At 44.2% G+C, this 25877-nt stretch overlaps 1 protein-coding gene across 5 annotated transcripts in view; it reads left to right on the top strand.

Moving 5' to 3' along the window:
- AJAP1 (adherens junctions associated protein 1) overlaps positions 1-25877 on the top strand; it is a 325555-nt gene that overhangs the window by 158476 nt on the left and 141202 nt on the right. For all 5 annotated transcript variants that reach the window (XM_056544512.1, XM_056544511.1, XM_056544508.1 and 2 more), the window contains exon 2: positions 23245-23954. In XM_056544512.1, coding sequence (XP_056400487.1) covers positions 23245-23954 — 710 coding nt within the window. The remainder of the gene's footprint in view (positions 1-23244; positions 23955-25877) is intronic.

The following is a 25877-nucleotide window of genomic DNA, read 5'->3' as shown; positions in this document are numbered from 1 at the left end:
TTTCCTAGTGGACTGCCCTATTCGTCCTCCGCGTCTGGGAAACGCACACACGCACCCTGTTCACGTGGGAGTGGCGTCTCTTGGTGTGAATTCTGCTTCTCCACGTCTCACTGTGCCTGTGCGGATTTCTCCTTCTGCCAACTCCTCCTTCTCAGCTGTGGCCTTCTTGGACTCTGGTTCTGCAGGAAATTTTATTTTGGCCCCTTTTGTTAATATGTTCAGCATCCCAGTAACCCGTCTGGCCAAGCCGCTCTACATTTCTTCTGTCAACGGAGTAAAATTGGACTGCACTGTGCGTTACCGCACAGAACCCCTACTTATGAGCATTGGACTGCATCACGAAAAAATTGAATTTTTTGTTCTGCCCAACTGCACCTCTGAAGTCCTCCTTGGTCTGCCATGGCTCCAACGTCATTCTCCTACCCTTGACTGGACCACCGGGGAGATCAAAAATTGGGGTCCTTCTTGTCACAAACAATGCCTCACATCTGCTCCCACTTGTCTAACTCCTGAGGTTCCACCCATACCGGTCCCTCCCATGGCTTACCAGGATTTTTCTGATATTTTCGGCAAAAAGCAAGCTGAGACCTTGCCTCCTCATAGCCCCCTTCCTGGTAACACTCTGCCCCGTGGCAAGCTTCACCCTCTGCCCCCCCTCCCCATTCCCACTTCTTCTGGATTGCCTGACGTTGATGAAGTTACCCAGGACTTCTCTACCATCTGGAAGGAAACTCAAGAGTCGCTCCCAATGGCCTCGTCTTGTATGAAGGGACAAGTAGACGAAAAGAGGGGGAGACCTAAGGGGGGGGGGTACTGTTACGCCGAGCGCTCCGGGTCCCTGCTCCTCCCCGGAGCGCTTGCGGCGTTCTCCTCTCTGCAGCGCCCCGGTCAGACCCGCTGACCGGGAGCGCTGCACTGACACTGCCGGCGGGGATGCGATTCGCATAGCGGGACGCGCCCGCTCGCGGATCGCATCCCAATCTACTTACCTGTCCCGGTCCCCGGCTGTCACGTCCTGGCGCGCGCGGCTCCGCTCTCTAGGGCGTGCGCGCGCCAGCTCTCTAAGATTTAAAGGGCCAGTGCACCGCTAATTGGTGCCTGGCCCAATCAGTGTAATTAGCTCACCTGCTCCAGGCCTATATTACCTCACTTCCCCTTCCCTGCATTGCCGGATCTTGTTGCCTTGTGCCTAGTGAAAGCGTTCCTGTGATTGCCTTACCAGTGTTACCAGACCTTCTGCCGTTACCCTTGACTATGAACCTTGCCGCCTGCCTTGACCTTCTGCTACGTCTGACCTCGCTTCTGCCTAGTCCTCCTGTCCCACGCCACTCTCAGCAGTCAGCGAGGTTGAGCCGTTACCAGTGGATACGACCTGGTTGCTACCGCCGCAGCAAGACCATCCCGCTTTGCGGGGGCTCTGGTGAATACCAGTAGCAACTTAGAACCGGTCCACCGGTACGGTTCTCGCCAATCCCTCGCTGACACAGAGGATCCACCTCCAGCCTGCCGAATCCTAACAGCATCTATACGGCGAAGTGCTATGGCGCCAATCTGTATGGCAACTATACAGCGAAGTGCTATGGTGCTAATCTGTATGGCAGCTATACGGCAAAGTGAAATGGCAACAATCTGTATGGCAGCTATACAGTGAAATGCTATGGCGCTAATCTGTATTGCAGCTATATGGTGAAGTGCTATGGCACCAATCTGTATGGCAGCTATACAGCAAAGTGCTATGGCATCAATCTGTATGGCAGCTATATGGCTAAGTGCTATGGCTCCAATCTGTATGGCAGCTATATGGCTAAGTGCTATGGCTCCAATCTGTATGGCAGCTATATGGCTAAGTGCTATGGCTCCAATCTGTATGGCAGCTATACAGCAAAGTGCTATGACTCTAATCTGTATGGCAGCTATACGGTGAAGTGCTATGGCGCCAATCTGTATGGCAGCTATACGGTGAAGTGCTATGGCGTCAATCTATATGGCAGCTATACGGCGAAGTGCTATGGCGCCAATCTGTATAGCAGCTATACGACGAAGTGCTATGGCACCAATCTGTATGGCAGCTATACGGCGAAGTACTATGGCACCAATATGTATGGCAGCTATACGGTGAAGTGCTATGGCACCAATATGTATGGCAGCTATACGGTGAAGTACTATGGCGCCAATCTGTATGGCAGCTATACGGCGAAGTACTATGGCACCAATCTGTATGGCAGCTATACGGCGAAGTACTATGGCACCAATCTGTATAGCAGCTATACGACGAAGTGCTATGGCGCCAATCTGTATGGCAGCTGCTTTAGTCTTGTTGTCCTTCTGCTCAGACTCCAGAATCCCGGGCGGGTTATAGGTTTATACAGAATGTGTTATGATATAAAATGATACAGATCATTTCCCCGCATCATATCCTTCGTCCCTCACAGCCCCGGACGGTGAACGTTTAGCGGTTACGCACTCGGGCGCAGGGCGGTTGTATTTCTCCTCCTTCCCTTCCGACGGGGAATAAAGCAAAGATCTTCAGGAGAACTAACTGAAGTCTCTGGAGACCCCGGTGAAGTGGTTTTCCTCAGTACAGCAGATGACTGAGCGCGCTCTAGTTTTCCGCTTATCGTTTTCATCACGGACTCGTTTGGTCATCTGTGTCGTCAGGGCTCAGACTTCTCTATAGAGATCTACGTCTGTGAGTAAAAAAGTTATAGACATATACAGCATATAGATAGATTAGCCCAGGTCTGCAGAGCAGTGTGCAGCTGTATACATGTTGTCTGCGGAGCAGTGTGCAGTGGTATACATGTTGTCTGCGGAGCAGTGTGCAGCTGTATACATGGTGTCTGTGGAGCAGTGTGCTGCGGTGTACATGGTGTCTGCAGAGCAGTGTGCAGTGGTATACATGGTGTCTGCAGAGCAGTGTGCAGTGGTATACATGGTGTCTGCAGAGCAGTGTGCTGCAGTGTACATGGTGTCTGCAGAGCAGTGTGCAGTGGTATACATGGTGTCTGCAGAGCAATGTGCAGTGGTATACATGGTGTCTGCAGAGCAGTGTGCTGCAGTGTACATGGTGTCTGCGGAGCAGTGTGCAGTGGTATACATGGTGTCTGCAGAGCAGTGTGCAGTGGTATATATGGTGTCTGCAGAGCAGTGTGCTGTAGTGTACATGGTGTCTGCAGAGCAGAGTGCAGCTGTGTACATGATGTCTGCGGAGCAGTGTGCAGTGGTATACATGGTGTCTGCAGAGCAGTGTGCAGTGGTATACATGAATGTCTGCAGAGCAGTGTGCTGCAGTGTACATGGTGTCTGCAGAGCAGTGTGCAGTGGTATACATGGTGTCTGCGGAGCAGTGTGCAGCAGTATACATGGTGTCTGCAGAGCAGTGTGCAGCGGTATACATGGTGTCTGCAGAGCAGTGTGCAGTGGTATACATGGTGTCTGCGGAGCAGTGTGCAGCAGTATACATGGTGTCTGCAGAGCAGTGTGCTGCGGTGTACATGGTGTCTGCGGAGCAGTGTGCTGCGGTGTACATGGTGTTTGCGGAGCAGTGTGCAGCTGTATACATGGTGTCTGCGGAGCAGTGTGCTGCGGTGTACATGGTGTCTGCGGAGCAGTGTGCTGCGGTGTACATGGTGTCTGCGGAGCAGTGTGCTGCGGTGTACATGGTGTCTGCGGAGCAGTGTGCTGCGGTGTACATGGTGTATGCGGAACAGTGTGCTGCAGTGTACATGGTGTCTGGGGAGCAGTGTGCAGCTGTATACATGGTGTCTGCGGAGCAGTGTGCAGCTGTATACATGGTGTCTGCGGAGCAGTGTGCTGCGGTGTACATGGTGTCTGCAGAGCAGTGTGCTGCGGTGTACATGGTGTATGCGGAGCAGTGTGCAGCGGTATACATGGTGTCTGCAGAGCAGTGTGCAGTGATATACATGGTGTCTGCGGAGCAGTGTGCAGCGGTATACATGGTGTCTGTGGAGCAGTGTGCAGCTGTATACATGGTGTCTGCGGAGCAGTGTGCAGCTGTATACATGGTGTCTGCGGAGCAGTGTGCAGCTGTATACATGGTTTCTGAGGAGCAGTGTGCAGCGGTATACATGGTGTCTGCGGAGCAGTGTGCAGCTGTATACATGGTGTCTGCGGAGCAGTGTGCAGTGGTGTACATGGTGTCTGCAGAGCAGTGTGCAGTGGTATACATGGTGTTTGCGGAGCAGTGTGCAGTGGTATACATGGTGTCTGCGGAGCAGTGTGCTGCAGTGTACATGGTGTTTGCGGAGCAGTGTGCAGTGGTATACATGGTGTCTGCGGAGCAGTGTGCAGCTGTATACATGGTGTCTGCGGAGCAGTGTGCAGTGGTATACATGGTGTTTGCGGAGCAGTGTGCAGTGGTATACATGGTGTCTACGGAGCAGTGTGCTGCAGTGTACATGGTGTCTGCGGTGTCCTTGTCCTTTTATATGGTCGCTTAACTCTTCAGTATTTTTATATAATATAATATACAGGTGTGATGGGTTTATCTTATTTATCACTCTATCTTGTCATTGGTGTTCGATGACGACGATGATGATGATGAATTATGATGATTACTGATGATGATGATGATTACTGATGGTGATGATGATTGAATGATGATGAATGATGATGAATGATGATGAATTATTATGATGATTATTGATGATGATGATGATGACTATTGATGATGATTATTGAATGATGAATTATGATGATGATGATGATGATGATGATGATGATTATTGATGATGATGATGATTATTGATGATGATTATTGAATGATTAATTATGATGATGATGATGATTATTGATGATGATTATTGAATGATGAATTATGATGATGATGATGATTGAATGATGATGAATTATGATGAATTATGATGATGAATTATGATGATGATTATTGATGATGATGATGATGATGATGACTATTGATGATGATTATTGATGATGATTATTGATGATGATGAATGATGAGGACGACAACAATGTTGAATGTTATGACTTCTCAGGAGATCTAGATTTTTTGGCGGTTTTTGTGGTTGTTTTCTGGATTTTGCTCTTAGCATACTGATGACTTTTTAAGGTCAATCTCTTGTATATCATGCGGAGTTTCTTCTGCTTCGCTTATTCCTGTTCTAAGTTATTTTTATTCTTTATGAGATCTCGTGTTAAACGTAAAAACTTCTATTATAGCAATGTTGACTGTGCAGACAGGGCTTTACCCCCACTACGGATATCAGAGGGTCAGAGGGGCACAGGGGCGGGGGGGGGGGGGGGGGGTTATCGTTGACCATTGACCGTGCGCTATGTAATGTATCAGGCCACATAAACGCCATACGAACGATACAATCTGTATCCATTTAATCATTACTCTGCTGCCATAGATTTTATTTTCACACTAGATGTATCAGGGACATCATATAGGTTTATATTTATAAGTATTGGTGCACATTTTGTTAGTACCCCGGTAATATTTATAGGCTTTTACTGCTGCAGCTTCTGCCCAGGGCCAGGTTATGTATAGAGACCGTAATCTATTAGGGCCCCTCAACTAATGTGGCCCCTCTATCAACTCTAGACTAAGTGTGAGATAAAACAGCCATATACTTTACTATTTACATCAGGGGCATTACTGGGGTTCTAACAGATAAGGTGCATAAGACTTTAGGCACCCCCCTCCCCCCAAAAAATAATTAAAATATATACATCTCTAGTTATCGTATAATATTGTCAATATGCCAGGAGCAAATATTACCGCCACACAGTGACAAAATATCACCTCTATACTGACATCAAACTAAACTCCATAATAGCAGAAAATATTACAAATGATATCACTACATAATTCCTAAATAATACCGCCACACCATGAGCGCTATCATGACCCCTACAGGCCTTAAAAATTATATAAGTAATTAGAACACAGTTATATCCAGTAACTCACAGGTGACGTCTTCTCTGATCGGAGTCATTCACTTTCCCCTTTCTTCTCCATCTGGCCCAGACCGCCATGATTTTTTTTCAGCCACAGCTGCTCTGCAGAACCTGCCAAACATTTTAGGCTTTTTGCTGTTCCAGTATCATCCCCCCCAACAGTGGCCTAAATGGTAATAATGTCCCCCTTGGTGTCCTGAGCAGCAGTATTACAGGGGAGGTCACAGAGGCTAAGGAGGAGGATTAGTGAAGAGGCCACAGAGGATGAGGAGGTAGATGAGGGCACAGGGGCTAAGGGGGAGGAGGACAAGAAAGAGGGTCACAGGGGCTTAGAGGAAGAAGGGCACAGAGGAGTGGAGGCTGAGAAGGAGGATGGGGAGGATAGTATGGAGGCTGAGGAGGAGGATGAGGGAGAATAGTGTGGAGGCTGAGGAGGAGGATGGGGGAGGATAGTGTGGAGGCTGAGGAGGAGGATGGGGGAGGATAGTGTGGAGGCTGAGGAGGAGGATGGGGGAGGACAGTGTGGAGGCTGAGGAGGAGGATGGGAAGGATAGTGTGGAGGCTGAGGAGGAGGATGGGGGAGGACAGTGTGGAGGCTGAGGAGGAGGATGGGGGAGGATAGTGTGGAGGCTGAGGAGGAGGATGGGGGAGGATAGTGTGGAGGCTGAGGAGGAGGATGGGGGAGGATAGTGTGGAGGCTGAGGAGGAGGATGGGGGAGGACAGTGTGGAGGCTGAGGAGGAGGATGGGGGAGGACAGTGTGGAGGCTAAGGAGGAGGATGGGGGTGGATAGTGTGGAGGCTGAGGAGGAGGGCACAGAAGCTAATGAGGTAGTTAGTTTTACATGAATGTTGCTATACTGCAATACCATAGAGGGGGAGGAGATATTTTTAAAAAACAAATCAGAAAATGGACCATTAATACATAGAATTGTCAGTCATATAAATGACTAATATAAAACAGATAAATCCCCTGTGACTCCAGCGCTGCTGCTTCGGTCTTTTATCCCATCAGAACCTGCTCCAATTGGGGGATTCTCTGGTCATCTGGTGGAACGGTCTTTGTTTTATTGGCTCCATCGATGATGTGCCGGCACACCCATGTGACCAAGGCATCCAATCACTGACCTCAGCAGTCACATGGGTGTACTGGCAGATCATCGATACACATGAATAAAGGTTGGGAGGGAAGACTGGAGCGCTGGCACCCCGGCACTGGTCGGCAAGGATTTGGCTCTTTTGTTACTTTATCACATTTCTTCGCTCATTTTTATTTTCTCAGAAAACTTTCAACCAACCGGACAAATCCCTTCCTCGATGATCGTTTATCGACATTGGTTTCATGTCTCTTCCTGCTGTTTTGCTACAAATAGGAAAACAGATATTTTTGGTTTTCCAAAATTTACCTCCATCTATTTAATGATTAGTGAAGCAAAGACACAAAGAGGAAACAGAGCGGAGATAATGTGAATGAGCAACCGTATTGAGTTGTAACAATCCGAAGCTGCCGCCTGTGACTGTGGTGAGTCACCGCGTGGACCGAGCGAGGCTGCTGTCAGTAAGCATTACTCCCAACACTTAGTCACTGTCTATGGAAACGCTGCGTGCTGTGAGGACGGGGGTGTACCGGGACCATCGGAAGAATTTACTTGGAGGGTCAGACATCTCCGGCCACTTAAACCAAGTACACGACATTCCTACAATGTCACACAATCTTCACAATATCAGCAAGGGTTAATAGAGGTGATAAAAACTCCAAACATTGGCACATCAGAGCAGTCGTACAGGTGCCCAGTAGTTAATTTGGGGGGGAGGGGGGGTTGCTCTTATTTTAGAGTTAGCTTCCTACTGTCTATTAGATCTTAGCAGCTTAGCTAATAAACTTCATGTATGGTAGTTATTAGTCTATTAGTGAAGAGACATGAAGGATGGGCTGTCCCTGGTCATGCATTGTCCTTCCTTGTTCTCCCATGTCCCTGTCCCCAGTCCCTGGTTGTCCTTCCTTGTTTCCCCATGACCTTGTCCCTGGTCATGCATTGTCCTTCCTTGTTTCTCCATGACCCTGTCCCCAGTCACTGGTTGTCCTTCCTTGTTTCTCCATGACCCTGTCCCCAGTCACTGGTTGTCCTTCCTTGTTTCCCCATGACCTTGTCCCTGGTCATGCATTGTCCTTCCTTGTTCTCCCATGTCCCTGTCCCCAGTCACTGGCTTTCCTTCCTCGTTCCCCCAGGACCCCGTCCTCACTCATTGGTGGTCATTTCTTGTTTCCCCATGAACTTGTCCCTGGTCATGCATTGTCCTTCCTTGTTCCCCCATGTCCCTGTCCCCAGTCATTGGTTGTCCTTCCTCGTTCCCCCAGGACCCCGTCCCCAGTCACTGGTTGTTCTTCCTTGTTCCCCCATGTCCCTGTCCCCAGTCGCTGGTTGTCCTTCCTCGTTCCCCCAGGACCCCGTCCCCAGTCACTGGTTGTTCTTCCTCGTTCCCCCAGGACCCCGTCCCCAGTCACTTGTTGTTCTTCCTCGTTCCCCCAGGACCCTGTCCCCAGTCACTGGTTGTCCTTCCTTGTTCTCCCAGGACCCTGTCCCCAGTCACTGGTTGTCCTTCCTTGTTCCTCCATGACACTTTCCCCAGTCACTGGTTGTACTTCCTTGATCCCCCATGTCCTTGTCCCCAGTCACTGGTTGTCCTTCCTTGTTCCCCCAGGACTCAGTTTCCAGTCACTGGTTGTCCTTCCTTGTTCCCCCAGGACCCTGTCCCCAGTCACTGGTTGTCCTTCCTTGTTTCCCCAGGACCCTGTCCCCAGTCACTGGTTGTCCTTCCTTGTTCCCCCAGGACTCAGTTTCCAGTCACTGGTTGTCCTTCCTTGTTCCCCCAGGACCCTGTCCCCAGTCACTGGTTGTCCTTCCTTGTTCCCCCAGGACCCTGTCCCCAGTCACTGGTTGTCCTTCCTTGTTCCCCCAGGACTCAGTTTCCAGTCACTGGTTGTCCTTCCTTGTTCCCCCAGGACCCTGTCCCCAGTCACTGGTTGTCCTTCCTTGTTCCCCCAGGACCCTGTCCCCAGTCACTGGTTGTCCTTCCTTGTTCCCCCCAGGACCCTGTCCCCAGTCACTGGTTGTCCTTCCTTGTTCTTCCATGTCCTTGTCCCTGGCCATGCATTGTCCTTCTTTGGAGCAGTTTTGGTGGGTACTGGCCTCTACACATTGGCAGCATACCACCAGACCGGATATTCTGGAGGTGCTGTGACCCCGGCATCTACACATCGCTACTCGACCCTGTAATAGTCCCAGACATTTGGAATAACAAAAAGAGAATAGTGAACGTCTCACTTCTATTTTATGAGTGGAAGAAGAATTACATCCTGCTGGAGCGGCCAATCACTTTATTATTCACTGGTGTCGTTGATTCTTAATAAACTACTAAAAGTTATATTACCATGAATATTGTTTCTGCCAAAAAATGTTGAAGTACTCTTTAAAATTTAATTGGCGAATCATCATTGCAATATTGAATCTAATTACGGCTCTAGATCTCCAACACCAATCGGCATCTTTAATGACTATTATTCTAATGCCGATGCTGTCAGTACAGATGGAGACGTATTGTATGGCGCTCGGGGCATGTTTTGGCACTTTACATGGGAGTTGACTGAATGCCATATTATGTGACAAGTCTCGTTCACCAAACTATGTAATTAAAAAACTTTTAAATTTTTAAAGTGAAAAGTAAATAAAATAAATAAAAGAATATAAAGGAATGTAAATTTCAATATTTTAAATATGATTATTATGGCCATGTGTTTTCATGTAATTATTTTATTTTGTTTGTTTTAATCACCTTGTTATTTTTGTTGTTGATTTAGTTGTTTTAGTATTATTGACTGTTATTACTAGTGTTTAGAATGAAATATTCTAAAAAAAAAACAATGTTTAAAATTATTTTTTTATATTTTATATATTTTTTGTTATTAACATTAATTAAATTTTTATTTATGTTGCTTATTCATGTTTATATTTATTATTTTTATATCATTCTTACTATAGCTTAATTATTAATTATGGAGTGATTGTCTTTCCACTTCCGTATTATGGCCCCAGCAAGGATTACTAGATCATTCAGAAGCTTAGAAATGTAACCAATGAGACCTTATTGTAGCCATCAGTTGGGACTCAACCGGCTGATTAATTGCTTTTTAATTACTGATACATTTCAGCTATTGTCTTGGGTTTCCAGGCCCTTTTGCACCTCCGTTTCTTGATTTGATCAATACCTTTTCCCTGTTATTTAACTTAATTTTTTATCTTATTTGCTTTGATTTCTGTGTATGTATGGATTACTTCATGTGAAATATATTTAGGGAGAAAAATGATGATGTGTTCAATACTTTTTTCACTTTCTGTATAATAGTTACACACCTACCCTCCAGCTCAATCTGTATACTGCTGCTGCTGCTATCTCTATAGGATAAGGATATATAATAGTTATACATCTCCCTTCCAGCTCTATCTGTATACTGCTGCTGATGCTATTTATATAGGAACAGGATTTATGATAGTTATATACCTCCCCTCTAGTTCAATTTGTATACGTCTGCTGATATCTCTATAGGATCAGGATATATAATAGTTATACATCTCCCTTCCAGCTCTATCTGTATACTGCTGATGTTATCGCTATGGGATCAGGATATATAGTAGTTATACACTTCCCCTCCAGCTCTATCTATATACTGCTGCTGCGATTTCTATGGGATCAGAATATATAGTAGTTATACACTTCCCCTCAAGCTCTATCAATATACTGCTGCTGATATCTCCATAGGAAAAGGATATATAATAGTTATTCATCTCCCTTCTTGCTCTATCTGTATACTGCTGATGTTATCTCTATAGGATCATGATATATAATAGTTATACACTTCCCCTCCAGCTCTACTTGTATACTTCTGATGTTATCTCTATGGGATCAGGATATAGAGTAGTTATACACTTCCCCTCCAGCTCTATCTATATACTGCTGCTATCTCTATAGGATCAGGATATAAGGTATAAAGAAAGAGACTTCAGCTTTATTCTAAGCCAATGGACATTATAGGATGCACAGGCCTGGATGACATGTTTCGGTTGAAGTATGACTAAGGTTGTGGATCTGTTACGTTGGAACTTAGGACCAGGTCTAGTGAAATATTTATATCCATATATTTTTCTGGCTTTGTGTTGTTGATTTTCTTTTCATTTGTAAAATTGTAAAAAGTTGCAAAGTTTGGTGAAAAATGGATGCGTTTGGTTAATAAACTCCATTCAAATCTATCATTTAGAACCACAGGGATAAAGGCTGCTCCCAGGCCATGGCCGTCGGGCCCCCGGGGCTATAGGGTCTCTGGTGCCTCCATAAGGCTCAGGGCTCTCCTGTTTACACAAGGGTTAATGCTGTGCCCGATAATTCCTGATGTCTCTGTCCGCGATCACATAGAATTCTCTCTCGCACTTTGTTAGTAACATCTTTTCACATTTACAAGGAGCAGATTTCCTGGAGAGTAACACCTTCCTCTTCTAGTAGGATATTATTCAGCGATGGGGAAATGTTGGCTTCATATAATCCGTAACACCAGAGGAAAGCGCGGCGCGTGCCGGCAGAGTCATCCGGAGAAACTTCTGGAGGACAAAATGAGGGAATGACCATGTGACCCCCAGTGTTTCATCTATTTAGTCCACTTCACTATGATTTTTTTAATACACAATTGGGCTAAGTTCACCGTGCATGAAAAATATTAGTATATTTTATTTACACTTTTTTATAGCAGTTTATTCAGCCATAATCTTTTTTACTGATTATGGGTAAAACAAGGGCAGCACAGTATTTCGGGAGTTAACATTCTTACCTTGGGCTAAAGCTTAGAAACAAGATCCAGCCATGTCCCCTAAGACAGCAGAGCATGATGCATTATCTAGAGAGCAGGAGGACCTGTGAAGCTGCTGAGACAACACCATACTGACAATGAGAGGACTACACAACCTCCTGTCAGGGAAGAAGGGGCATCCTGGGAGCTGCTGAGACAACACCCCACTGACAACAAGAAGACAACACAACTTCCTGTCAGGGAAGAAGGGAGATCCTGGGAGCTGCTGAGACAGCACCACACTGACAATAAGAGGAATACACAACTTCCTGTCAGGTTAGAGGGAGGAGTAGGGGAGCTGCTGAGACAACACCCCACTGACAACAAGAAGACTACACAACTTCCTGTCTGGAGAGAGGAAGGAGTCAGAGAGCTGCTAAGACATCACCACACTGACAATAAGTGGACTACACAACTTCCCGTTGGGGGGGATGGAGGTGTCGGGGAGCTGCTGAGACAACACCAGAGTGACAATAAGAGGACTAAATAACTTCCTGTCAGGAGAGAGGGTTGGGTAGGGGAGCTTCTGAGACAACACCACACTGAAAATGAAAGGAATTCACAACTTTATCTCAGGGGAGACGGAGGAGTCAGTGAACTGCTGAGACAACACCACACTGACAATGAGAGGACTGCACAACTTCCTGTCAGGGGAGACGAAAGAGCCAGGGAGCTGATGAGACAACACCACAGTGACAATAAGAGGACAACATAACTTCCTGTCAGGAGACAGGGAGGAGTAGGGAAGCTGCTGAGACAACACCACACTGGAAATGAAAGGAATTCACAACTTCATGTCAGGGGAGACGGAGGAGTCAGTGAACTGCTGAGACAACACCACACTGACAATGAGAGGACTACACAACTTCCTGTCAGGGGAGATGAAAGAGCCAGAGAGCTGCTGAGACAACACCACACTGACAATAAGAGGACTACACAACTTCCTGTCAGGAGACAGGGAGGAGTAGGGGAGCTGCTGAGACAACACCACACTGGAAATGAGAGGCATACACAACTTCATGTCAGAGGAGATGGAGGAGTCAGGGAACTGCTGAGACAACACCACACTGACAATGAGAGGTCTACACAACTTCCTGTCAGGGGAGACGGAAGAGCCGGGGAGCTGCTGAGACAACACCACACTGACAATAAGAGGACTACACAAGCCAGTGCAATCTGTGATAACATTATAATAGTGATATTTAATAACAATTTTATAATACCGGAATAGGCGTTAAATAATTATTATTGTGTTCTGCATCTAATTCTGTATGTACTTTAGAGAACGTTCCGGCTGTTATGGAGACTATTGTCAGATGAGGATGAACACATAATCCCCATAAATGTGATACGATCCTGTTTATACTGGATGATGATGAATACGATACAGTATAATAGAGTCGGACATCATCGTCGTCTTCCTCTTCCTCGTGTATTTAAGGCTCGGATTCAGCGCGCGCTCGTACGACAATTCATTCTCCACTAGTCGCCAATGAGCGGCAGGAAACGACACCTTCAACACAAAATCCACTGCTGTTTAATTAGATGAAATCCGCCGCCGCTCAGCGAGGCCTAATGTACGCGGCGCCATCGGAATATGAAACATAATGTAACCAGAGGAGCAAAAATCATTCTGCAGCTTCGTCCTGGACAATTAGAATTAGTAAAATGTAAGACACGATCTCCCGCTGCTGAGCAGGTAATGCGCCAGACGGGGGATGGGGATCGGGATATCAATTATTCTTACCGTATCCTCTATATCCACAGATAGAAGGAACAACTGGCTGTGTATGGAGGGGTTGTCTGGTTTAGGGACTCAATATAAGGACGTACTAAAGGAGGGGAATTATTTCATACAAAAATGTGCAATAAAAAATGGGAATGTACCACTCAACTTAAAGGGGTACTCCACTGCCCAAGTGTTTGGAACATTTTGTTCTGAACGCTGGGTGCAGGCTGCAGGGGACTTGATGTCATGACCACGCCCCCTCAATGCAAGTCTATGGGAGGGGGCGCGGCAGATGCCACGCCCCCTCCCATAGACTTTCATTGAGGGGCGTGGTGTGATGCCATGGAGGCGTCGCCATGATGTCAGCCAGCATCCAGCGTATCAAACTAGGTAAGTGCTCAATCTTTATTGTTTTCACCCAATCTATGCACATTTAACTTTAAAAAGAATCCCACCTAAACAACCCCTTTAAGGAATTGTGTCTCATTTGGGATTTTCAGGGGCTGCTAAGAAAGTCAGAGCTCTCCCATACATTAAATGGGTTATCCAGGGATAGAAACACAGAGTTAATTTCTTTTAACAAAAAAACAGCACCACCCTGTCCTTTAGGTTGTGTGTGGTATTACAACTTGACTACACTCGCTTAAATGGAACTGAGCTGTAATACTACACACAACCTGAGGTCAGGGGTGGAGCTGTTTTTAGAAGAAATTAGCTCTGTGTTTTCATCCTTGGATAACCCCTTTAATTGGAAAGCTCATTTATTTCAGCTGTGGTGGCGCTGTAGGAGAATTACACATTTTCTTCCACAGATTTAAGCTGATTGTTGGATGAGGTAGAGTGGGGGCAAAAAAATATTTAGTCAGCCACCAATTGTGCAAGTTCTCCCAATTTAAAAGACTAGTTACCTGTATTAATGGCTCCTGTTTGAACTTGTTATCAATAAAAAAGACACCTGTCCACAACCTCAAACAGTCACACTCCAAACTCCACTATGGCCAAGACCAAAGAGCTGTTGAAGGACACCAGAAACAATTGTAGACCTGCACCAGGCTGGGAAGACTGAATCTGCAATAGGCAAGCAGCTTGGTGTGAAGAAATCAACTGTGGGAGCAATTATTAGAAAATGGAAGACATACAAGACACTGATAATCTCCCTCCATCTGGGGTTCCACGCAAGATCTCACCCAGTGGTGTCAAAATGATCACAAGAACAGTGAGGAAGAACCCCAGAACCACACAAGGGACCTAGTGAAGGACCTGCAGAGAACTGGGACCAAAGTAACAAAGGCAACATCAGTAACACACTACACCGCCAGGGACTCAAATCACGCAGTGCCAGATGTGTCCCCCTGCTTAAGCCAGTACATGTCTGGGCCAGTCTGAAGTTTGCTAGAGAGCATTTGGATGATCCAGAAGAGGATTGGGAGAATGTCATATGATCAGATGAAACCAAAGTAGAACTTTTTCGTAAAAAACTCAACTCGTGTTTGGAGGAGAAAGAATGCTGAGTTTCGTCCAAAGAACACCTTACCTACTGTGAAGCATGGGGGTGGAAACATCACTGCTCTAGAGGAGATCTGCATGGAGGAATGGGCCAAAATACCAACAGTGTGTGAAAACCTTGTGAAGACAGAAAACATGTGACCTCTGTCATTACCAACAAAGGGGATATAACAAAGTATTGAGATTAACTTTTCTTATTCACCAAATACTTATTTTCCAACATAATTTGCAGATAAATTCTTTAATAATCAGACAATGGGATTTTATGGATTTTTTCTCATTCTGTCTCATAGTTGAGGTTATAACCTATGATGGAAATTACAGCCTCATCTTTATAAGGGGGAGAACTTGTACAATTGGTGTATAAGCGGCAGAACCATTAGAGATTGATGCAATAAAACATGTTAAGTCGGCTGAGTCACAGAGCAAGAACAGCAATAAAAAAATGTATGCAGTTAGAAAGGGCCCCAGTCCATAACCCGAACAGCCCTCTCTGCCCTTCCATGATTGCTTTAAAGGGGTACTCCGGTGGGAAAAAAAAAATAATTAATTGGTGCCAGAAAGTTATACAGATTTGTTAATTTCTTCTATATAAAAATCTTACTCTTTCCAGTACTTATCAGCTGCTGTATACTCCACAGGAAGTGGTGTAGTTCTTTCCAGTCTGACCACAGTCTCTGCTGACACTATCTCCATTTTAGAAACTGTCTATAGCAGGAGCAAATCCCCATAGCAAACCTCTCCTGCTCTGTACAGTTCCTGACATGGAGAGAGGTGTCAGCAGAGAGCACTGTGGTCAGACTGGAAAGAACTACACCACTTCCTGTGGAGCATACAGCAGCTGATAAGTACTGGAAGTATTAAGATTTTTAACTAGAAGTAATTGACAAATCTGTTTAACTTTCTGCCACCAGTTGTTGTTTAAAGAAGATAAAACATTTCCACCGGTGTACCCCTTTAAAGGCGTCCAGGCCTATCGTGACTGCAATCCTATTCCACCTTACCTCTAACAAAAGGCCAGGAAAATGATTTAGTATTGCAGTGTAATGTACAAGCATTTGGGCAATCACAAGTCCAACTCCCCTTGTTAGGTGAACAGTAAAAAAAAAAAGTTCAAACAATGTTTTCAAAAATATGTAAAAAACTAATTTTTTCAGCATTTATTATATAAAAATGTAAAATATCAAAAACATAATATCCCTGAACTAGAATAATAAAATGTTATTCATCCCATATGGTGAACAAAGAAAATAAAAATCCAATGTCTGAATTGTTGGTTATATTTAGATCATTAACCTTGATAAAAAGGTGACAAAAAGTTACTGTGTATCTCAGAATAGTGTAGAGCACGAATATTCGTAATGCAAATTTTTATTGCGAATTTCGTTACTCTGCGATTTTGCGAATATTTAGAATATAGCGCTAAACATTCGTAATGATGAATATTCATTTTTTTTTTTTTTTCACATGCAAATTTTAATGTGAATTTTTATGCCAATTTTATGCAGATTTTTGCATGGAAAAAAGTGAATGAACATAGCAAATACGTGAATTTCGCGAACATGGGACGAATAATTGTCAATATATTTGCAAAATATCACAAATTGAAATATGGCCCCTGCTGCTCATCACTATCTCAGAAGGGTATCAATAAAAGTAAAAGCTCACCGGGTCATAGAGGTCACAATAGGAAGATGTAACGCAATCATTTTGGTTTTATGTTTTTTAAAAGTCGTAAAACAAAAAGCATTTATATAAAATATCCTGTACAATTCTACAAACCCACAGAATAAATCAAATGTATCCGACAGAACACTGAAATAAAACAATCCGCAATAGATAGAAAACTACTGAAACTGTGAAGACAGAGCTGGAAAATGGGAATTTCAGCCAAATATACAGAATGATGGACGTGAATCTGAGCGCTTGTCCAACACTAAAAACCGGGGACTGCGCCAGGGACATGAATTTCTTGGAACAGGCCTTAAAAAGTGAGAATCAGAGATGTACTGGGGAAATAAATCACAGATTCTAATTATTTATAGTGTTTATCTGGAGAAGAATAACCTCAACTTTTATTATCTATCTCATATCTATCTATCTCATATCTATCTATCTATCTCATATCTATCTATCTATCTATCTATCTCATATCTATCTATCTATCTATCTATCTCATATCTATCTATCTATCTATCTCATATCTATCTATCTATCTATCTCATATCTATCTATCTCATATCTATCTATCTCATATCTATCTATCTATCTCATATCTATCTATCTATCTATCTATCTCATATCTATCTATCTATCTATCTATCTCATATCTATCTATCTCATATCTATCTATCTATCTATCTAAGTCCAAATATGAACAGCACATCAAGATAAATAGGTAATTTTGAACGGGGTGCAAGCATACTTGGAGCCTCGGTGGCCGGTTCCTTAATCCATAAAAAAACAAATAGATGCAGCCACCACAGCTTGAAAAAGCCAGCGTGAGGCTGGTGAAACGTTGTCTATTGGAATACACTATGGAATAAACCTTGCACCGTGATTTTCAAGCTGTGGTGTGCTGCATCTATTTGTTTCTATCTCATATCTATCTCATATCCATAGGCGTGCGCAGCCTATTGCATTAGGGTGTGCATCCTAAAGCACAAACTCACGCTGCGCGCGTGCATATATATATATATATATATATATATATATATATATATATATATGTATATATATACGCACACATACACACAGTTAGTATAGTTCCCCCACATTAGGTGCAGTATAGTTCCCCCACATTAGGTGCAGTATAAGTCCCACCACATTAGGTTGGCAGTATAAGTCCCCGCACATTAGGTTGGCAGTACAGTTCCCCCACATTATGTTTGCAGTACAGTTCCCCCACATTAGGTTGGCAGTACAGTTCCCCCACATTAGGTTGGCAGTACAGTTCCCCCACATTAGGTGCAGTTCAGTTCCCCCACATTAGGTACCACCTAATGTGGGGGAACTGTACTGCACCTAATGTGGGGGAACTGTACTGCACCTAATGAAGGGGAACTGTACTGCACTTAATGAGGGGGAACTGTACTGCACCTAATGTGGGGGAACTGTACTGCACCTAATGTGGGGGAACTGTACTGCACCAGTACAGTTCCCCTACATTAAGTGCAGTACAGTTCCCCCATATTAGGTGTAGTATAGTTCCCCACATTATGTGCAGTACAGTTCCCCTACATTAGGTGCAGTATATCTCCCCACATTGCGTACAGTATAGTTCCCCACATTAGGTGCAGTATAGTTTCCCGACATTAGGTGCAGCACAGTTCCCCCACATTAGGTGAAGTATAATTCCCCCACATTAGGTGCAGTACAGTCCCCCACATTAGGTGCAGTATAGTCCCCCACATTAGGTGCAGTATAGCTCCCCACATTAGGTGCAGTATAGTTTTCTCCACATTAGGTGCAGTATATCTTTCCACATTAGGTGCAGTACAGTTCCCCCACATTAGGTGCAGTATAGTTCCCCACATTAGGTGCAGTACAGTTTCCCCACAGACATACAGCCTTCAGCCATATACAGTGTATGGCTGAAGGCTGTATGTCTGTGTACTGCCCCACTTCAGTGTTCTGACCACCGGTTCTACGGTCCGGGGTCACGATCTACTGCTATGGCCTATAGACCATAGCAGTAGGTCCCGGGACTGGAGGACCGGTGGTCGGAACACTGAAGACGACGTTCTGCCAGCTCGTGTTGCTCACTTACCATTCCGGCTGGCGCGGGCATCCTCTTCCTTGAATCTCTGCTCCTCCGTTGCTATGGGCGCACGCACGGGACGTCAATGACGTCCCTGCGTGCGCTACTTCCCGGCGGCCCCTGTGTTTTTAAAGTTAACACGGGGGCCGCTGTAGAAAGGTAACCGGGACATCCTTGTGTCCCGAAAAGATCTTTCGGGACACAGGGATGTCCCGAATGTGACGGGGGGGTCCTCTGCGGGCTGCTCAGTGGTGGCCTTGAATGCCCCCCTGGGCTTGATTAGGGTGTGCCTGGGCACACCCGGCACACCCCGTGCGCACGCCTATGCTCATATCTATCTATCTATCTATCTATCTATCTCATATCTATCTCATATCTATCTTTCTCATATCTATCTATCTCATATCTATCTATCTATCTATCTATCTCTCTCATATCTATCTATCTCATATCTATCTATCTATCTCATATCTATCTATCTATCTCATATCTATCTATCTCTCTCATATCTATCTATCTATCTCATATCTATCTATCTATCTCATATCTTTCTATCTATCTCATATCTATCTCATATCTATCTTTCTCATATCTATCACACATCTATCTATCTATTATCTATATACCCATTCATCTGTATTTGTCAGCTATACTTATCTAGTAGCCATGAGGTAAAGCTCCATATTTTTTAATTCATAGAAATATGTAAAACATATTAGTCTTGTTAGATGTATACAGGAACTATTTGCAGTTTATACATTTATAGCTGGTTCTGTTTTTCTTAATCCTAAATAATTGACAGTTAAAGGGGTATTCCAGATTTTTTTTTGACTATGCTACAGGGGCTGTAGAGTTAGTGTAATTAATAATATAATGTCTGTACCTGTGTGTGATGGTCTCGCAATTCTTATGTGATCTTTGCCCTGATATTCATTTTTAGCAGCAAACAAAATGAGTGTTGTCTCAGGTTTTCCCAGGTTGCAGTTCGGCCTGAGACATTACATCACCAGTCAGGCCTGTCTGCTTCAATGGGTGGAGTGACTGCTGGATGGGGGGAACCATTCTCCACAGGACTGCAGGGAATTGTCCCAAATGTTCTGCAATAAGTGTTTGTGAAGGAGGGGGGGGGTGATGATGTGTGGGAGGGAGATAAGTAACCTCACACTTACAAACAAAGGATTCTTTGACTTGTAGTTGGAGGGAGGAAACTCCAACAGGAAATATAATACAAAGGTCCCAAAAAGCTTCATTACTGCTGTAATTAATGGACTGAAGAATCCAAATCCCAAAATAAACATCACATGGAGGGAATATAAATGTATCCGTGATGTATCCGGGATTCATGCGTAATGTATCCCTGATGTATCCCTGATGTATCCGGAATTTATCCATTATGTATCCCTGATGTATCCTTGATGTATCCCTGATGTATCCTTGATGTATCCCTGATGTATCCTTGATGTATCCCTGATGTATCCCTGATGTACCCCTGATGTATCTGGGATTTATCCGGGATGTATCCTTGATGTATCTGTGATGTATCCCTGATGTATCCGGGATTTATCTGTTATGTATCCGTGATGTATCATTGATGTATCTGGGATGTATCCTTGATGTATCCCTGATGTATCCGGACATTAGGATTCTTATTTTGTAGTTTTCCCATTTCATGCAGATCACGAATAGAATTCCCAGCTCTCTTTGGTTCTCTTTGTTTTCCTCCTGTAGACAAAGGGTTAAAATCGTATTTGTGAATATTTCACGTCTTTACTGTAGATGAGAACAGAGACAATAAATGGATGCCGCAGCTTTGAAAAATAAAACTATAACATGTCTCAGCACGACGAGCAGATGAAAGATGACGGAGCGACGCTGAGGAAGGCGACTGAGCGCAGTATCACAAAACATGGAGGAAACGCATTTCTGGGGATTTATTCTTTCTTTCTGTTAGGTGTTATTTAGATATAGATCATTACTTGTAATCGTAATCATTTATATGTATTGCTGCTATGTAATTGTATCTATTTCCCTATATTTGCAACACAATGGGGGTGAAAACTAATGCTGAGGACAAGTTGCTGAGTTGCCCATAGCAACCAATCAGATCTCTTCTTTTATTTTTCAGAGGCCTTTTCAAAAATGAAAGAAGCGATCTGATTGGTTGCTATGGGCAACTGGTCAGCTTTTCCTTTGCCCAGGTTTTGATGAATCTCCCTTATTGCGTTCTGTTCTTCAAGTGTTGGATAACCATAGAATCCACCAGTTTGTTTCTGACTAGGACAATTGGCCATTGGTATTGAGACAAACAGCTATTAGTATGGGGACAAGCCACCATTGGGACACAGCCCAAGAAAAGGTCTACAGTAACCAACCTTTTATTTTTACATTTGGTCACATGATCAGGTAAAATTGGTATTTGGACAGTCCTCCATTGCTATTGAGACCACCGGCCATTGTAATTGGAACAACCACCATAGGTATTGGGGCAACCCGCCAATGAGACACAGCCCAAGAAAGCTTCTGTAGTGACCAACATTAAAATTTGGTCACATGATATGGCAACATTGCTGTTGGGGCAACTTTTGCCGATTTGCTCTATTAGAGTTTCTGTATATCACAGGAGTGGGGGTTACTCCATTTAGAACTGTAAACTAGAGTAGAGTGGAATCACTCCACAATTTTATGGGCCGCAATATAACCCTGCAGAACAATTATTGGTAGTCCAGAGTTTGTCTTCTGCCCATTCTCCACATCTTGGTGTGAAGAGACAAAGCTGATGCTGGGCCATACATTTGCCGAGGCAGCTTATCAACACCCAGTGAGTTCTGTGCACTAGCCTTTCTTTGGATGAACGGGACTTGTGCATGGAACTTGCTGGACGTTGTTTGGATGTCTTAGATACGGTATGGCCCAGAGTAAACTGTCTCTTCACTCTGATCTGTAAAATACGTCCGGAGACAATCTCTGGACTTTACTGTATCAGGTAATGGTCACTTGGATGATAGTGAGAAGCATATCCTGCAGTAAATATTGATTAGGGATAAAGGGGTTGCCCAAGAGTATATTTCTCACCTCCCCGATCCCCTGCTCCTTCTGTTCCATCCCTCTCTGGGTCCCCACAAATCTTCCCCTTCTGTTCCCATCTCAACACATCGAAACAGAAGAAAATGTCCAATTAACCATCATAAGAAATTTCTTGTGTGGAGAAGGGACCAGAAAGTTTAGATAAAAGTTTAGATAAGAGGATCAGAGGGGACCCACTGGGCATCAGAGCGGCTCGGGAGGTGGGTAAGTGAGTAATGATTATATTATATTTTTTACCCTAGTTTTCTCCCTTAAAAATAAAATGATCCCAACAGGCAGTCCCTGGGAAGAAGCCAGATCCATGACAAGTAGCTGATTTATTTAATTAAAAGAAGTTCAAGGGCAGGGCCGAGCCCAGGGTCATGGACACCTTGGTAAAAAGTTGCTTTGGGCACCCCCTGTAGGGCGTGGTTATAAAAGTAACTCCACCCTTTCATAAAAGTCCATTCTAGACATAAAAAAAGTTAAAAAAAAGGTGATCTAACCAGTCAGAACCCAAGAAGAGACGAATAAGAGGCAGATGTCTGACATTACTATCTGAACGTAGAAGCCCACCCCAATGATCCAGTCTGGATTCAGCATGAATCGCCGTCCTTTAAATGAAAGCACCACCAGCATTGCCTGGTGTCCTGTAGTAGTCAGCACTAATGCTTTCTCAGAGGCACTTACGCCTCCATTTTTCTGGGGAAGACCAGTGCCTCAGTTCCATGGTGGCGGTGGTGTTTGTGGGGGGGGGAGGATTAATGGTTAAGTTCACTGTCAGTGCCCCTCTACTCCTCAGAGTCCTGCCATCGGGGTGTGGTGCACCTGCCTCGATGAAGCCTTGTACTGGGGGTACTCACTAATAACAATACCAGATTTGGGCCCTAAATGGACCCTATAAGTATAAATGACATCAGTAATTCCCATTATGACCACTAGGTGCCCCCAGATATACATGCATGTCATAAACAACCCCCCACAGAGTATGCCAAAATATATTTTTTTAAGCTGGTCATCTTATACCACTTATTTAAGGATTAGTCAAGCCAAGAGGAGAGGTAAAGAAGGACACATCTGGGAGACAAGTCCTTGACACACATTGTACATGGAGGAGGTTGCGTTTCCTTGCACTTGTTTTCTTCTGCTGATTTAATTTCTTAAATAATTTCGAGATGATCTTTCCCTCTCGTGTAATGTTTTACAACATGATGTTACATAGTTTTCATTATTTGGCATGAAATATGCAGATGATGTAGCATTCTATAGGGATATGTTCATTTACGAAAGATACATTCATATACAGTCTGATGGTTGGAACTCTTCCTAATGTGTCTTATCTCTGTCCGCAGATCAGGCCCTCCGATAGGAAGCCATGCTTGGATATTGATAGCCATTTTTCAACTAGCCATGGATTTCATTATTTGCGAATCAGGACCGCCAAGTACTGCTTACAAATACCTACAAAGACCATCACTAGAACATAGGATACATCACACAGCTCTATGGAGCCCAAAGGGAAGGCAGAAACCAAGAAGTCGGAGATATCTCCGGAGTCCGTTTACAAATTTTGAACAGATTTATCTTAGAGACAATGTGGACCATATGTTTTCTAGACTGGTGCCATCACAGGACTCTTCAAGAGCAAAAACAACTCCCTCCAGAGTAAGGGACACACTCAAAATTATCCATTCAAAAAGGGATAAAAGACAGGTCCAAAGGAGAAGTTGGAACATTAGACCATTTTTAGATAGTGAAAGTCAGCCAACCACAGTATCAGAATTTATTTTATGGGGTCCGACAGGAGATGACGACGTTGTGGAGTCCAGCACAATCCCTGGGATTTATGAGACCACAAGAACCTCAACAACACAAAGGAGGACAACTTTTTTGGGAACTACCACGTCCACCACAACTTCCACAACAACGCAGAGTAAAGACATGACTTCTCAAAACCCAGGGGGGCACAAAGAGAAAAAGCCCCCGGGGAGGATTAGCACAACAGAACCTTTTCCGGGTAATGGAAAAGCTGCAAGACCGAAGATACCTAACGAAAGCTCAGGTAGGTTATGGAAGGTTTATAGACGACGTAACAATTCATATGTAAGGTCTATACACTGTACATGCCATAGGTACTGTATATGTTATGGAGTCAAAGACAGTAGGTGCCCAAGCGGGTCCAGATCCTCATTTAGAGGTGGTTTAATGGATTTTATTCCCCAAAAAAATATGTTGACCTAGAATTTTACATTCATTAATTATTGTCAGATCAATTGACGATCTCAATGGGCTGTGATGTGTTAAATTAGTATGTTCTAGAGCAATGTTTCCAAACCAAGGTGTCACATGACCATGTCAAGTCTACTCTAAGTCTACAGCAATGTCTCCATGGTAACAGACTACAAGCAGATTCTGTGTAGTCTGATCGTGCTGCCCCACTCTCTTCTGCAGTGTTTCCCAACCAGGGTTTTTTTCCAGCTTTCGCAAAACTACAACTCCCAGCATGCCCGGACAGCCTTTGGCTGTCCGGGCATGATGGGAGTTGTAGTTTGGCAATAGCGGAGGCAGCCTGGTTGGGAAACACTGTCCTATAGACATGTCAAATATTTTCATCGGTCAGGGTCTCAGTACTGAGATCCACACTGATCATTAGATAAAGCTGGGTGAAGTGCACGGCTAAGCACTTTGCTCCCCAACTCGCTGCATGTACTGCCTTGCGTCAGGAGATGGGCTCCATTATAAGTCTATGGGGTGGTTAAGTGAAGCCAGATGGTGAAGTGCCAAGTTAAAGTTCGCTACAGTAGTCGGGGGAGTCCTACCTCTAGAGACCCCTCTAATATGAAAATTGAGGTAGCTACCATTCCTGACCCAACGAAGCACAGGTCCATACTGCTATGTCGGGCTCTACAGCCCCGTGCACTCCAATATACCCACATGCATGATATATATTTTTTATGTGAATATCCTTTATATACACGATCCCTTAGGTGTAATCTTAGCTCAGATATGATATGTTACGGATATAGAACTAATAGTTATCTTTAAAGGTTTTTTTTTTGGGACACAGCAATCAAAGGCCTATTCTTCAGAGGGAAAGAGAGAAGAGGCGGAGGTGCTCCTTGTGGAGTAAAATCACTTCAATATGGAGGGAAGAATGGGGGGAAAGATCACTGCTCATCCGACATAGTTGTGTAGCCCATACACAACAATGGAGATTGTGTAGATTAACAATCCGGGATCTGCAGCCTTCCTGATGTAAACAGTAATAGACAGAGCGGGCTTCTGGTTCAGGAATTAATTGGCACCAAACACCAGACACCAAACAGGTAGGATACCTTCAAGGAGGGATTTATTGTAGGTAATGCAACGCGTTTCACCATGCATGCGGCCTGAGGAATCATGCCTGAGGAAGCCACGCATGCGTGGTGAAACGCGTTGCATTACCTACAATAAATCCCTCCTTGAAGGTATCCCACCTGTTTGGTGTCCTTATCCCGGTCAGCGCCGATTAATTCCTGAACCAGAAGCCCGCTCTTTCTATTATTATTTTTCAGAGGGAATATTAAAAGGGCACTCCGGTGAAAAACGTATTATTATTATTATTTTTTTTTTTAAATCAACTGGTGCCAGAAAGTTAAACAGATTTGTAAATTACTTCTATTAAAAAAAAAATCTTAATCCTTCCTGTACTTATTAGCTGCTGAATACTACAGTGGAAATTATTTTCCGTTTGAAACACAGAGCTCTCTGCTGACATCACGAGCACAGTGCTCTCTGCTGACATCTCTGTCCATTTTAGGAACTGTCCAGGGTAAAAGGAAATCCCCATAGCAACATATGCTGTTCTGGACAGTTCCTAAAATGGACAGAGATGTCAGCAGAGAGCACTGTGCTCGTGATGTCAGCAGACAGCTTTGTGTTTCAGAAAGTAAAGAATTTCCGCTGTAGTATTCAGCAGCTAATAAGTAATGAAAGGATTAAGATT

This window comes from Hyla sarda, chromosome 10, assembly GCF_029499605.1.
Source record: "Hyla sarda isolate aHylSar1 chromosome 10, aHylSar1.hap1, whole genome shotgun sequence".
NCBI classification, from domain to species: domain Eukaryota; kingdom Metazoa; phylum Chordata; class Amphibia; order Anura; family Hylidae; genus Hyla; species Hyla sarda.
Note: the sequence above shows the minus strand (reverse complement) of the source record. Positions and strands in the feature narration are given on the sequence as shown.